Source organism: Melospiza melodia, chromosome 1 (assembly GCF_035770615.1).
Source record: "Melospiza melodia melodia isolate bMelMel2 chromosome 1, bMelMel2.pri, whole genome shotgun sequence".
In the NCBI taxonomy this organism is placed as follows: Eukaryota; Metazoa; Chordata; class Aves; order Passeriformes; family Passerellidae; genus Melospiza; species Melospiza melodia.
This window is the reverse complement of record NC_086194.1, coordinates 89,087,302-89,101,765: the sequence shown is the minus strand read 5'-3', so window position 1 is coordinate 89,101,765 and position 14,464 is coordinate 89,087,302. Positions and strand designations below refer to the sequence as shown.

The 14,464-nt window shown below is 41.5% G+C and overlaps 1 protein-coding gene across 1 annotated transcript; it reads right to left on the bottom strand.

Moving 5' to 3' along the window:
- Window positions 1-274: 274 nt before the first annotated feature.
- On the bottom strand, window positions 275-12,206 carry RPP40 (ribonuclease P/MRP subunit p40). The gene is made up of 8 exons (XM_063161321.1): window positions 12,087-12,206; window positions 9,980-10,124; window positions 9,020-9,088; window positions 6,967-7,062; window positions 5,716-5,841; window positions 2,360-2,558; window positions 1,291-1,425; window positions 275-567 (listed from the first exon to the last, which is right to left on the bottom strand). Exons 1-8 carry the CDS (start codon window positions 12,204-12,206, stop codon window positions 369-371), a joined length of 1,089 nt encoding a protein of 362 aa, XP_063017391.1. The 3' UTR covers window positions 275-368.
- Between the last annotated feature and the right edge of the window lie 2,258 nt (window positions 12,207-14,464).

The window sequence follows — 14,464 nt, the reverse complement described above, 5'->3', positions numbered from 1 at the left end:
AGGGATATGAAGGATTTGCAGACCTTTCATGTAAAGAAATAAAACACTTAATCCCAAAATGAGCTTTCCTGACAAAAATTTTAGCTAGCAATCTGTAAAGCTAACTTTTAAACTCTAAATTTGCTCCTGGAAAAGAGGATTCCTGAGAAAAAGTCTCAAAAACTTAACTTTTCCTAAAAGCTGTGAAGTTTTTCAGATGGCATTGTATGACAGTGAAGAAACAAAAATCCATTCCTTCCATTGGCTACAAAAAACATGATCAGACTCTTAGTACTTAATCTGTTACATAACTACCTGTACAAAAATATTTTATTAGTTTTCTGTCAGTAACAAGGGATTATTAGAGAACTTCTTCTGTGGACATAGCTTTATGGAGGACAATCATCATGAGTTCCTACAGCCATGTGAAGCCAGTAGTCCAGATTTCTAAAAATGACAAAGTTGTACAAGTTCTCTCCTCCTTTGTGGAAACCATGCTCACTTTCTCTCCAGGAAACAGGGCTGTCTGCAAAGCCATGCACACTTAAGGTCAGCCAGTGTGCCAGTTTTGGCTCACCAAAATAGCAACTGCAAGCAAGAAGACAAGATAATCAGTGATTATAATGGAATAGGCAGCACATTCAAGTCTACACTATAAAGTAAAACAATCAAAGACACACTTGAGTGAAAAATTATTAACAGTTAAAAAGTTTAGTCCATAATAAATAAACTTGAAAGAAAATATTCAGAACACATTAGGGAACAAAGTAAGATTGACTATCTATTACTCCTATCGTAGTTTTATACATAGCAAATCTGCAAGTTGTAGCAATTAGAAAAAGTTCTAAGTTGCAAAGTAGCAGTTCTGACTTTCCTACAGCATGCACTGTCTTTCAGAAAATTGAAAATTTAATGAGAACAATTGCTATCAGGGAAGAAAAAAGACATTGGAGGAAGTAGTCTAAGGCTATGCTTGACACAAATACTTTTACCACCAGAGAAGAAATAGATTATCAACAATCAAAGCCAGATACTATCCACTCCACATTCTAAAAATGTAGGAGTACCATACAGCCAGTTTCTTAAAAATTCAGATAAAAACCAAAGTCATGACTACATGGCTTTTTCAAATTCAAGGCATTCAAAATTGTCTATTTTATACTGATGTCAAGCTTCCAGTTAATTTCCTAATTAAAACAGAAGTCTATATTTATGTATTTTGCTATTTATTTACAACTGCAAAGTACTTCAAAGTTATTTCAAATAAGAAGTGTTCAAGTGCTATAGTAAGGTGTTTCTGTCAATCCTTACCACAGCTGCTCCAATAACTGAATAATCTTCTCAGGAATTATAAAGCCTGTGATTGTGCACAAAAAAGCTTTTTCCACCACTGTGTTGGGCTCAGGACAGCAATAGGTTGATAAGAAGCTGGAGGATTTGTTGTCTCTGGAAGAAAAAAACAATGAAGTAATGGAAATAAATATGCTTCAAATATTCTAAAGGATGTCTTAGTAATCAGAACCTGTACCAAACAAGTAGGATCTATGTATATCATCTAAATCAATGCCAAGTAATTAATGACCAAGCAACCAATACAAAAGATCTCATGGTGCTGTGGCTTAACCCTGTAAGCACCCAAACACCACACAGCTGCTCCCTCACCCACTCCCACCTGGAACCGAAAGGGTAATGAGAGAAAATACATGGGTTAAGATAACGACAATTTAATAAGCAGAGGAAAAGTTCCACACAAAGCAAAGCATGCAAAGGAACTCATTTACTGCTTCCCATGGGCAAGCAGACGTGCAGCCATCTCCAGGAAGGCAGGGCTTCTAACTGACTTGGGAAGACAAAGCTGGAACTTGGAACATTTCCCACCCATCCTTGCCCCAGCTTTTGCTGCTGAGCATGTCACCATATCCCATGATGTGGGATGTCCCTCTGTTCAGCTGGGGTCCGCTGTGCTGGCTGGCTTCTCTCCCAGCCTCCTTACTGGCAGGGCCATAGGAGAGACAGAACGAGTGCACAGAGGAGACAGAAAGGAGAGACTGTGCAAGCCCTACCCAGCAATAGCCGAAACATCCCCTGTTACCAACATTCTTAATCACAGATCAAAGCACAGCACCACACCAGCTACTGTGAAGAAAATTAACTCTATCCCAGACCAACCCAGTACATATGGGTACCCCTAAAAACACAGATAAAATCATTTAAGACTTACATAAACATTTAAACATTTAACTTACATTAACATTAACATAAAAGACTCTCACTTATTAAACAGTGTCTGTCTTAATTTTTATTTGACTATTTCTTAAAATAAATTGTGGTTTTTCTTACTTAAAACATTTTTAAAGATCAAACAAATTCAAGTACTTACAAGCTAACTTGATTCAAGACAGCCCCCAGCCATTCAAAGAGCTCCTCTGTACTGCAGGACTCCTCTGGCTTTCCTTGTAGATCATTACTTTGTAACACTGGACACTGCAAGTCCCTTAAGGTGCTGAATGTTATTTTTGGCTTCAGGGCCTGTATCTGGTTTTTTGAAAAGTATGACATCAATGTTGATCCCTCTGCACCTTAACAACACAGTACCACAAACAGCTGTTATGAAACTACTAAACAAAAGAAGCAGTGAATACGTGAAACATTTGTATATAAACAAAAAACGCAGTGTGAAACTGCTTGTGTGCTTTTAATCCATGGCAGAACCTTAGAATCTTAAGCTTCCTTATCCTCATGGAAATAAAAGTTAGTGCAAGATTCAGCAACTTAATACAGCTCAGTAAATTTGCTATCTCACTACAAAGTGTTGATAGGCCAATACAAAATTCAAGCAGAATTAACTGCATGAGTAATAAAAAGATGAACTCAGAGTGTTCCTGAAAAGGAACAGATAAAATGGAGCAGGAATGTCACCTCAGAACAGCATTTTCCCTGAATAATGGAAAAGTGAACATGTGATTAGAGGTTTAAGAACAGATTTATCAATAATGTCAAGAGAAATTTCAGAATAATCTGGAGCATAAGGACTGAAGAGAGAAGAAAGAGGAGAGGGTAAAAAAATCAAAATACATCACCAATATCGCTTTACTAGAAGAATAAATTCACCCCTGCTCCCCTCTCCCTGATACCTCTTCACTGTAGTACAGCTGTAAGAATTAAATGTACCTTGATGGCCTTGTGGGAAAGCACTAGTAAGAGATCCAAAACAGCAGGTACCTGTTTTGGACCAGTACCTAGACTGAAAAACTAACCTAAGGTGGCATATTTTAAATTCAGAGATATCACCAACTTGCTTTTGAAGCAGGGAGGTAATTGACATGGAATAAATTCTCCTAAATTTCAAATTCCAGATAATATGTGCTATTTCCAAGAAGTAACAATGGGTGTCTAGGAGACCAAGAAATAAAGCCTTACTCATGAAAAGTCTAAAGTGCAGAGGAATATCTAGATACCACAGAAAAGGCATATGTAAACAGCAGAAATTCAAGAACAGGGTCAGAAAATATGGACTGCCTAAAGTCTATCAGCCATATTTACATCATCAAAGACAATCATTTGGGGGAGTAGAAAAAGGAGAGTTAAGCTCTTTTTTTGAGTCATTCTTCAAAAAAAGGTTGTTCCAAAGGGCACAGTGACAAAGACAGTCACTGAATTTTTCTTAATTTAGTATTTTTATAAAGACATATGTAAGTCTGAGGAGTGCCAGAACAGATGATCTCCCTTACATTCTATTAGCACTTGTCAGCCTAACAGGTTCAAATAATGCATAATTTTGCCCTAGAATTCCTAGTAAAATATAGAAAATCATGCATTTTTCATGTCTGCTGCACATGGGAGCCTCAGCTAGAGCCTTAAATGCAGGAAATCTCAAAGACTACAGTCAGACCCTAACAGAAGAATTCCCCTAGCTACAGCACAGCCTTCTATGTTAACAGCAACCAGGCACACCATCAAAGCTTTCCAGAGGCCATTGAATTTCATCCAATAAACACCTAAAATTGTGATAGAAATTACAGCAATAGAAAAAAGATTGTATTGCCTCTGTCATTAAAGACATGAGATGCTACGTATTTCCTTTTCCTGTTCTTCTTGGTGCCAAAACCACATTGGAGGAAAACTGGGTATGAAAACCAAAAATCCTGCAGTGCTGGCCATAGCAAGAAACACCAGATATCAGCAGGAAGGCTGAAAGCAGAACGTTCACAGAGGACACACATTCTCTTGACAAAACACAGCCCATTTTTTCCCTTACAGCAGAATCTACACAATGTCTCATATCTATTAATAAAAACCCATAAAAGTTTTATTTTTGTCAGTACTAAGGAACTAATAGTCTTTTGTGTGTTATGAGCACAAGATTCTTGCACAGAAAGGCATTCAGATTTAACTCCATATTCAGGAAATGATTGACCTGACCTGCTTTGGGGATGTAAGGAAGTGAGGGGAAAATAAATTGCTATTCTTCCTGAATGCTGTTAGCACGGGCAGCAGCAAACATATGAAAAATAGTGGCCCTAGAGGCATTTTGCTCTCTGTCCAGGGTCAATAAATCCAAGCAAGCTGAGCATGAAGATCTGCCACCTCAGTTGGATTTATGTCACCATTTATGGTAGCAAAAGCCTTCACTGTGACTCTTTCCTGAAGATTACAAGGACGGGAATTGCAAGCCTTTAAACAATTTCTGTATGACAAACAAGGAAGCATCCTTGTCATATGATTAGTACTTAGAAAGGGGGAGGGGAAGCATGAAGGAATAAAGTGAAACATGGGACACTCCTAAAGGAGCTTGTAAACAGCTTCTGTTTCTCAGATGAGTTAACTCCTTCCAAGGCTCAGACTTGACCTTAAAGAGCCAGGAAAAATGAATAATACAAAGAGGAGATGGGAAAGCATTCTCCCTAGTGTGGAGACTCAAAGCAAAACAACACCAAAAAGCTACACATCTGTGATGAAGAAAACCATGACACTTGCAGTTTTCATCAGTTCTATGCAAATGCTACATATCCCTACATATAGCCTGCTCTGAGGTAATATAAACAACTGGGGACTTAAAAAAAATTCCCTCAGAGGAGGAAAAATACTTGAGTCCAGAAGAAAAAATAGTGTAATTGGAAAACAGTAGATAAACAAATAGTAGAAGATTATTTGAAACAGTACAATTTCTTATAGCAACCTTTTACTTGGCTCCAATCTCAAACAAGCTTGAGAATAAAGTGATCAAACAGCACTCTGTATTTGGGCACACGGCACATGATGTAAACAGGGAATCTGTACATGTCCTCTACTGAGGAAATCAGAGCTCCTCATCCTAAGTATGTAACTAGATACATAACTTATGTGTATTAATAAAAAAAAATACAAACCAAAAAAGAATATTGATAATGGTTACATATGTCACAAATTTATAAACAAGAGGCAGCACCATCAAACAGGCAGTTTTGCCACAAGGCCTGGGCAACACAGAGAAAGGAAACGAAGCAACTAATATATCTCCTATGAATCACTGTTGTGCCCCTGAACTGAGATGTTCTGTGCACAGGAAGTAACACCCTCCCCACCCCAAACAAATAAACAAAACAAACAAAAAATCCCACCCATCCACTTTTTAATCCAACTTTTTCCTCCACTGAAAATGCATTTGTACAATCACTAGAAAAAAAACCCAGTAAACTAAAAATATTTGGACTTCATGTCAGCTGCGTTTTAGTTTTGCTTTTGGTTCTTATTTACCTGTATTATACCAAGCCAGTAGGAAGTCAAATTCTAAAGGTTTCTTTTCTTTCAAGGCCCAAAGCACTCTGTTATGTTTCTTGCTCTCAGGGTGAAAGCCAGCATCAGTCAAGTCAACAGTGATAACTGCAGAAAATACACAATAGCTATTGGTACCCAAATAAAAAAGAAATTATTATTAAATTAGAAGAGCACAAAGAAACCAAAGAACATTAAACTTCCTCTTTACATTTGCAGAACCTTTACAAACTATTTGATTATGCAAATATGACTCCCCATTATTTAAATAAATATTCACCTCCTGCAGGCCTTATTTTGATATAATCTGGAACTGCTTCCTCATGACTAGAGGGACAGATTCCTCTTGAAATGGCATTGACAGAAGTCCCTGAACAGTGCCTTAAAAATATGTTGCTAATCAGGCAAGCTATTAGCAGTAAAAAACCCCCTATAATTTCTAACAACAAGTCTGTCATGTATACAGAATAACACTTTTTCAATAGGTTGGTTTTTTCCTAGGTGAATTGTCCCATGCATAATTTATATTTATTTTTCAAATGGAAATTTCATTATATATTTTGATGATCAGAATGGTAAAATTATGTCCCATTTTGCCAAAATACTTACTAGAGGTAACAAGTTTCCCCTCCTAAAGTTTTTATGTAACTATACCAATCAACTGCTGCAAGTTCCAATTCATTTGAGATGGCACAGTGTTCATATTTGGGTTTTTTTATTTCCTAAAAGACAAATTAATAAAATTCACACTCAAGATGTCTCCTCTGCAGCTGTTAAAAATTATGTTTTTCAAGTACTTGGTACATAGAGATTACCATTTTAGATGTGTGAAACAAAGAACAATTCTGCCTTTTAAGCATGCAGCCTTGTGTGAGGCTTTTCACTGATTTTGTACAGTGTACACATTTTAAACACCTCCTTAATCAGTTTAAAATTTTCTAACTTATATCAGAAGGTATAGACACCATGCAGAGTATGCAAAAATTCTTAAGTACTACATCACTGCAGTAGAAAGAGCACAATGAGAACCCTTGAAATTAAAATTTTTATAGAGTACTGAAAAGGTGATGTGTTTGTGTCCTTAAAGCTGCTTTACTACTTGGAGAAAAAATACTTTCTCTCTTCAGGCAGTCCTTGTATTTGCATCCGGAAAAATATAACCTAGACAACAACTAATTGTAGTGAAAGGGAGGTTTCAACAGCCAACAAGGTGCTTCTTAAATAAATACTTACTGTATCGCATGACTTTTCTGCCTGAATACCGAGAAGGGCGACCTTGCAGTCCAAGTTCCTCATAAGTGTCCTTATCCACTGACAGAATTAGTTTACCTATAAACAAACCAAGTTTTAATATAAATAGTCTTCTACTTGGTTCTCTTTGAAGTCTTTTGAGAACTGTACACCTTTTACAACGCTAGCTTTGGATCAATGGTATTACTAATGTAATGCAGACTCCTTAGTTCCAGTTAAATGGATTACCAGATTAATCCTTAAAAAAAAAGGTTATAACTCAATTATTCTTTTTTATCAAAGAGGTCTTGTGAACTAGAGTAAGAAAAGCATAATATTATTCCTGAGATAGTCATAGCTTTTTTACTGTACTACTCAGTTCATTGTCTCCATCTTTCCTCCACTCATCCTCCAGCATTTGCTGTGTCATTAGCTGAGCACTACGTTGCACAAGGGCCTGATTTAGTAAACATTCATGCTCAACATGCACTGCTCAACTAAATAAACAAAAGCAGTTCCTCCATGTCCAGTGGGACTACTCACACTGAGTAAACTACGCCTGCTAGCGATGAGCTGATCCGTGCTGGAACAACTCTGCTTCTGTGCTCATAACCTAGATCTGGCTGCTGCTGCTTGGTACAGAGCTTCACACAGCAGCCCTCTCCAGCACAGTCCTTGGGCTCCACTGCACAAGGAACAGCACAGAACACAAACAAGTAACGCTGCAGAGGAAGAGTTCAGACAGTGACATCACCAGGAACGGCAACACTGCCTCTGCAATAATTGTGCACAGCTTGTAACATTTGTGTCACACAAACTACATCACTATCAAGTATCCATTTTGCCAGGACTGTGCTAACAGACATATAAAAGAATTCTTCTGAACAATCTGAATTTACTCATGCCCTCATGGGCACCTGTCATATTACAGCTTCTTAGGCTGGAAGGCAGATAGACCAGTTTGTATTTCTATTATATCTTATGTACTGTTAAACAGAAAGAAGACTATGTAATTGAAGGTCAAAATAGCTTCATTTTCTCACCTGAGATGTCGGACATTTTATGTCTTCTCATAAAACTGTGATGCAATTGAAACAGACTTTTAACATGTTACATAGTTCTCAGCAGAATCATTAAACGGTCTGGGTTGGAAGGGACAGTGAAGATCATCCAAATCCATCCCCTCTACCATGGGCAGACACACCTTCCAGGTTGCCCAAAGCCCCATCCAGCCTGGTCTTGAACACTTCCAGGGATGGGGCACCCACAACTTCTATGAGCAACCTGTTCCAGGGCCTCACTACCCTCACAGTAAGGACTTTTTTCCTAATATCCAGTCGAAACCTTCCCTCCTCCGGTTTGAAACCATTCCCCCACATCCTACAACTACATGACCAGCAAAAAATTTCCTCTGTGGTTCTCTTCCCTTTAGGTACAGGCAGGTGCTCTGATTCTCTTCTCCATGCTAAACAACCCCAGCTCTCTCAGCCTGTTTTCTTAGGAGAGGTGATCCAGCTCTGTGAGCATCTTTGTGACCTCCTCTGGACCTGTTCCAGCAGGTCCGTGTCCTTCCTGGCTGGGGACCCAGAGCTGAATGAAGTACCCAAGGTGGGGTGTCATGAGAACAAACACTTTAAATTTTATAAGTGTTCCTAAGCAGTGCTGATAACTTTCATTTTTGGTACAAATTCTTTAAGACCAGTAGGAAACACGAAGTTGGAATGCAATGTTTTTACAAAGATTGCAATCTTTGTAAAGATTGCAAAGCAATTATGTAGCAATTGCAATTATGGTTGAAGCATTGACAATGCGACTATACATAAGTGAAGTTCTTTTATTAACTTCCTTCAGATGAAATAAATAATTTAACAGCATGAATGAAAAAAAAAAGAGCTAAAATTAGTATTTTTTCCAATTCACATGTATTTCTAACAAAGTTGGCAGTACAGTAAGCATTATTTTCCAGCTGACATCATTCCAAATAAAAAGAAACAACCAGAAACAACCCAGACCACAATTGACATGAGTTACTGAAACCAAAACAAGTCTCCCTTACCATTTGGTAGCAGAGCTGCAGTATTATCTTGATCAATTTTTGTCTTATAGGTAAGTGCGTAGCATGAACCTTTAACAGTAAAGCAGAAAAACACAAGATTACACAGCCTGTAAAGACAGACATGGCAAGATAAACAATTCACTGCAAGACAACCAAACATGACAAACAAACACTATCTGAATCACTCTTGTGTTTTCAGCCACTAACTTTCTTCCACCTTCTCAAGCAAAATGGCATTGTTATTAATTTTATAAACCCTGTTCTGGCAATATTTTAAAGGGCCTATAATAGGGATAATGTTCATAATATGCCCCTATATGAAAACATTTTCTTTCCTTCCACCTGTGACTCTCCCCAGTCATCAAATGGAAAACACAATTGTTTCCCAGACGTATTTTTATTACCAGGTCACACAAAGACAAGGTGGCTGGGCAGAGGCTGTGTCTTTCTTTGCATCCTCTTTGCTCTTACTGGGTAAGGATGAGCTGTCACAGCTCTCTCAGTGAAATATAAAAAATAAGGAAGCATATTCATATTTTTCTCTGGCCTGCTGTGGAACACAGCTCAGCACAGCTCTGTGTTGAAGTATGAAGGAACAAGAGAGAGAAAAGAAAGATTTCTACAAGAATCTGCATAAAAGTGAGGTGTAGCAGAAACAGGTGTGAGGATACATGGAAGCCCTCTCGATAGCTGGCTTTCAGAATTGAGGTGGAATAGAGAGAAATTTACAAGGAAAAATCACAGGAGTTTTGGACCCAGTGGGCGCAAACAAACGTTGTCACACATGACAAAGCAGAAAAAAGCATATGAACAAATTCATGAAGAATTTGCTTAGTACTTTTCCTTTCCTTCCTTTAAAACACTTTTCAGAATAAATACTAATAAGACTATTAAAATTCTGCTGTGCTATAAAAAAACTACATTATGGCCACATTTGTTCTGTTCAGATTTCCTCCTTACCTTTCTTCACAAAAGCATCAATGAATTCATGAGCGATCAATTCATGAATGGGTAAATTCCTCACCAGGTAGTACTCTCCAAAATCTGCAATTGTGCTTTTCAGCACTTCAGGTAGCAGCCCACATTCCGGGATCAAAAAAGACACCTATTAGGAACATATTTGTAATGTAAATCCTATCCTAAAACCCATCCTGAATAAAACCCCAACCAAACAAAACAACAGGAAATAAAAAAGAAAACCTCTACTTTTCAAAGATGTATCAGTGTGTTATGTCAAAATGAAATGGAAAAAAAAGTAATATCAGGCTAGTGTCTTCAAAATGTATCAATTTTCACAGTCTCTAGGTACACTAAATACATTATTTGGTGGTTTGGGGTTTGGTTTCTTGTTTTGTGGGGTTTTTTTCCCCTTTTTTTTAAACTATACAATAGCATTTGATGTATTATGTAAAGATGTGATCTTACAGAGCATGAGTTAACAGAAGATCTCGTTTCACATCATTACACATTTTATCTTGGTGTCGCAATGGGACACCTCCTTCAGCCCTTGCTGGAGTACTGTAACTGTAAATGTAGCCTAAGCATTTCTGTAATCTTAGTGGAAAAGCAAAGACCAAAGTAGAATCTTCAATTTACCTTTTGCTTAAAAGCTTCCCCATATATTTTCCAAAGACCAAGAGAACCCTGAAGTCTGGCACACCAGGGAAAACAAGGTAATATTTGGCAAGTAATACATGGCAAGTATGAAGCTTCCCAGGCAGCACAAAGGTCTCTTTCCTTGCTCCCCCCACTGCTCCTCAAAAAACTGCTTTCCCAAAGCTCTTGGAGAACAGGTGTGTATCTCCCTTAGCACACGTGTTCAAGACAAGTAAGGACTGACAAACGAGCTGCCTTCCACACCGGTAGAAAGTTTCTGATTAGCTGCTAAAAATGTCTCAGAAGTCAGAAACAGCTAACAATTAGCCCAGAGAGTTACAGGGTATGAGAAGGGGGTTATGAGACAGGGTCCTGCCTGATTGCTGCAAAATGTGGAATACTACAAATCTTCTTAAGGAAGGATGTTCTTTGATGTTTGGCCTTTGTACACTTTCAAGCCTAATCAACAAGAAGGGAGATTTAATCCATGAAACAAGAGCACAGCTAACAAGCTTTAAGTGAAGTCCAGGTCTCTTTGTTAACGTTTAGGGCTGGACGTGTTTCAGTGATCTCAGACCTAGGGTGAGCTTAACAAAGCTCGGGGAGAAGCATGTACCACTGACAGCAGGCAGAAAGAACACAGCATTCAGGGGCCACAAAGACATTTGGCAGAGCTCCCAAAAGAAGTAAGAAACTTAATAAACCCAGCAACTCTGCTGAATCAGCTCTGAGAGGATAAAAGGCAATTGCGGCAGGAGGAGAACACGGCCACCGACCGCAGAAACCCCCTGACTCCTAAGCAGAGAAAGACTGAGCATGTGGATTAATTAGCATGAGAGACTCATCAACCAACAGAAGACAAAATACCAATTAATAAGAGAACTATGTAACTTGTAGCCAATGAACTCTAATTTCTTTGTTTGCTAAAATGTATAAACAGTGAGAAGTTTTGATAGCTGGTGTGCTTGACTTGTGGAAACCTCCGCCTTGCGCCCTGCCGGAGTAAACGATGTCTCCTTTCTAAACCGGACCCTGAGCCTGTGTTTAGAGAGATCCTTAAACTGGCACCACCTCTGCTCCTTCTGCCCGCCCGCTCCCTCGCTGCTGGAGGAAGGAAGGAGTTTGTTTCTCCCATGCTGAGCGAGACCACGAACAAAAAACGGGGCGAATTTGCTTTTTTTTTTTTTTTTTCCTCTCCCCAAAAATGAGGCGCGCAGGCAAGGACGGAGGAGCCCCCACAGAACACCGAGTCCGGCGCGAGCGGGGCACCGGCAACGCTGCCCTGGAGCGGCCGACGGGCAGAACGCCCGGGACGGGCGGCGTGGGCAGCTCCGACCCTTCCCTTCCCTTCCCTTCCCTTCCCTTCCCTTCCCTTCCCTTCCCTTCCCTTCCCTTCCCTTCCCTTCCCTTCCCTTCCCGCCTCCCTGAGGGGGTCCCGCCGAGGCCCGGGCCCCGCGCTCGCGCCACTCACGCGGCAGCTGTAGGCGTGGTCCCGCACGTGCGCCGCGTGCCGCGAGCGCGGGTGGCGCGCGTGGCCGCGCTCGCACACCAGCAGGTGCCGCGGCGCGCGCCCGAGCTGCGCCGGCAGCATCCCGGATCCCGCCCGCCTTCCTCTTCCTCCTCCTCCTCCTTTGCCGCCGGCCGGGAGCCGCCACACGCGGCGGGGAGGGCTGGGAAGGGGCCGTGCCGTGAGGTCACGTCCGCCGGCTCCGGCGGCGCTTCCGCTGTGGTGGTTGCGATGCCGCTGCTGTCGCTGTCTCCGGTGCCCGGCCCAGCGCCGGTGGCCGCTCGGGGCTCTCGGTCCCTGCGGGCTCTGAGCAGCCCCGGCACGGATCGGACACCGCCCCCGCACGGGCTGGGTGTGCATCCGCTGGGTGCGCGGTGGTTTAAGCACGGCGGTGGTTCAGTGCCCGGAGGGAGCTGGAGAGGGACATTTTCCAAGAGCCTGGAGTGACAGGACAAGGGGCAATGGCTTCAAAATGAAAGAGCGTAGGGTTAGATTAGATATTAAGATAAAATTCTTTACTGTGAGGGTGCTAAGGCACTGGAACAGGTTGCCCAGAGAAGCTGTGGATGCCCCATCCTTGGAAGTGTTCAAAGCCAGGTTGGACAGAGCTTTGAGCAGCCTGGTGTAGTGGAAGGTGTGTAGAGGGGATGGAGCTGGATGAGCTTTGCTGTCCCTTCCAACGCCAGCGTTCCCTGCCTCCCGAGTAGCCCCGCAGGCTGGCCAGGCACGGGGGCTGCACTGCCGGGGCCCTCTCGGGACGCTCTGCTTGGATGGGCCGGCACCGCCCAGGAGCCACGGAGCGCGGCCCGGCCTCGGCTGGGCTGGGCTGTCTCACCTCCTTCTGTACCGTGTATACCTCACACAAAGCGTGCACAAAATTCCGGCCTTCCGCCCTCCTGCAGTGTTTCTTTTGCCCGTCCCCTGGCTTCGTGTCTTCCAATTTAATTTGAAATGGCACCGAGCAACTTTCTAACTTTCTGGGTAGTTGCCTCTTCTGCAGCCAGCGCAGTCGCTGTGTGCAGCGCTTGTGGCTCGTTGGGCTGGCTCAGCCCCCCTTGTTTCAGGGCACGATCTTTCCGAGTGCCCGTGTGCTGCAGGGACACCGGGACACCGCTGCTGCTCGGAGCTTTGTGCCCCGCACCGACGGGAAGCCGCGCCTCGGGAGCTGCTAACGGGCTGGATGCTGCGCTGCCCGTGTAAATCAGATTGATTGGATTATTGCGAGTCAAAAAAAAAAGGCGGTGTAATCGCAGTAGCCTTCTGAGCACACCGGCGCTAATGGGGAAGGAGCGATATGATTAATATCAGTGGTTATCACAGCCGCGAGCGGCAGCCCCTGCGGGCAGACGAGCCTCGCACTGCGGCGGTCAGCACTGCAAGCCTGTGCTGCTAAAGGGGTGAAAAGTTCAAGCCTCTGATCAATAATCCCAGAGGGTCAGGCAGGAAAATTCAGCTCCATTCAAACCAGCATGTGGAGGGTTTGATTTGTTTGTTTGATTTTTTTTGGCGGGGGGGCTGTTTTTGTGGGGTGTGTTTTTGGGGGGCATTTTGTGAGCTTCTATATGCTAATACAACTTATGCTTTCTGCTGGAGATACAAATGGATGGGAAGAGAATTGAGGAAAAAATATGTTGGGGAAGGGTCAAGAGAGTCAAGATTCATGGCTGCACATTCAGTGTTAAGTCAGTATTTTATGGGTTCTGGCAGGAGTGTAGCTCAGTGCAGCACAGAAGGATTTGCATCACTGTTCAGCCAGTTTGGTTCATGTGTCAGGCAATTAATTTTAACCCACCCTTAGTTATGGATATTGGCTGTCCTATTAGAGAGTATGTGTGTTTTAGAGAACTCCCTGAAGACACTGAAGTACATTTAAAAACCCACTTAGAAGTCCAGTAGTCTGTGTTGTAACATACAGAATTTCCCTATCTTTAAATGAGACAATTAGTATATACTAATATATGTGTGTATGTACTAATTGTTTGTTAATGCTGACATTTTTATAGTCTTTGTTACAGTTTCATGAGTAATTTGGTATGGGATTTCTTTCAATTGTAAAAAAAAAAAGACCTTTTAAACTTTAAATACTTTAAATAATTTAAAGTGTAAAGCTATCACAATTTTCCTAAGGATTTCAAACCCGTGACAGGGTAATGCAGTTTTACAGCAATTCAGTTTCTGCATACTTCAAGACAGTTACAGGATATAGTAAAGAGGAAAGGATTGCCTTGAGGCAACTTGTGGTAATAAGTTGGAATACAGAGGGATCTCTCAAATACTTCCTGGGACTGGTGAAATTTGATTTGGTATAAAATGACTGAGTTTGGAAAGAAAAGTCGGATCTT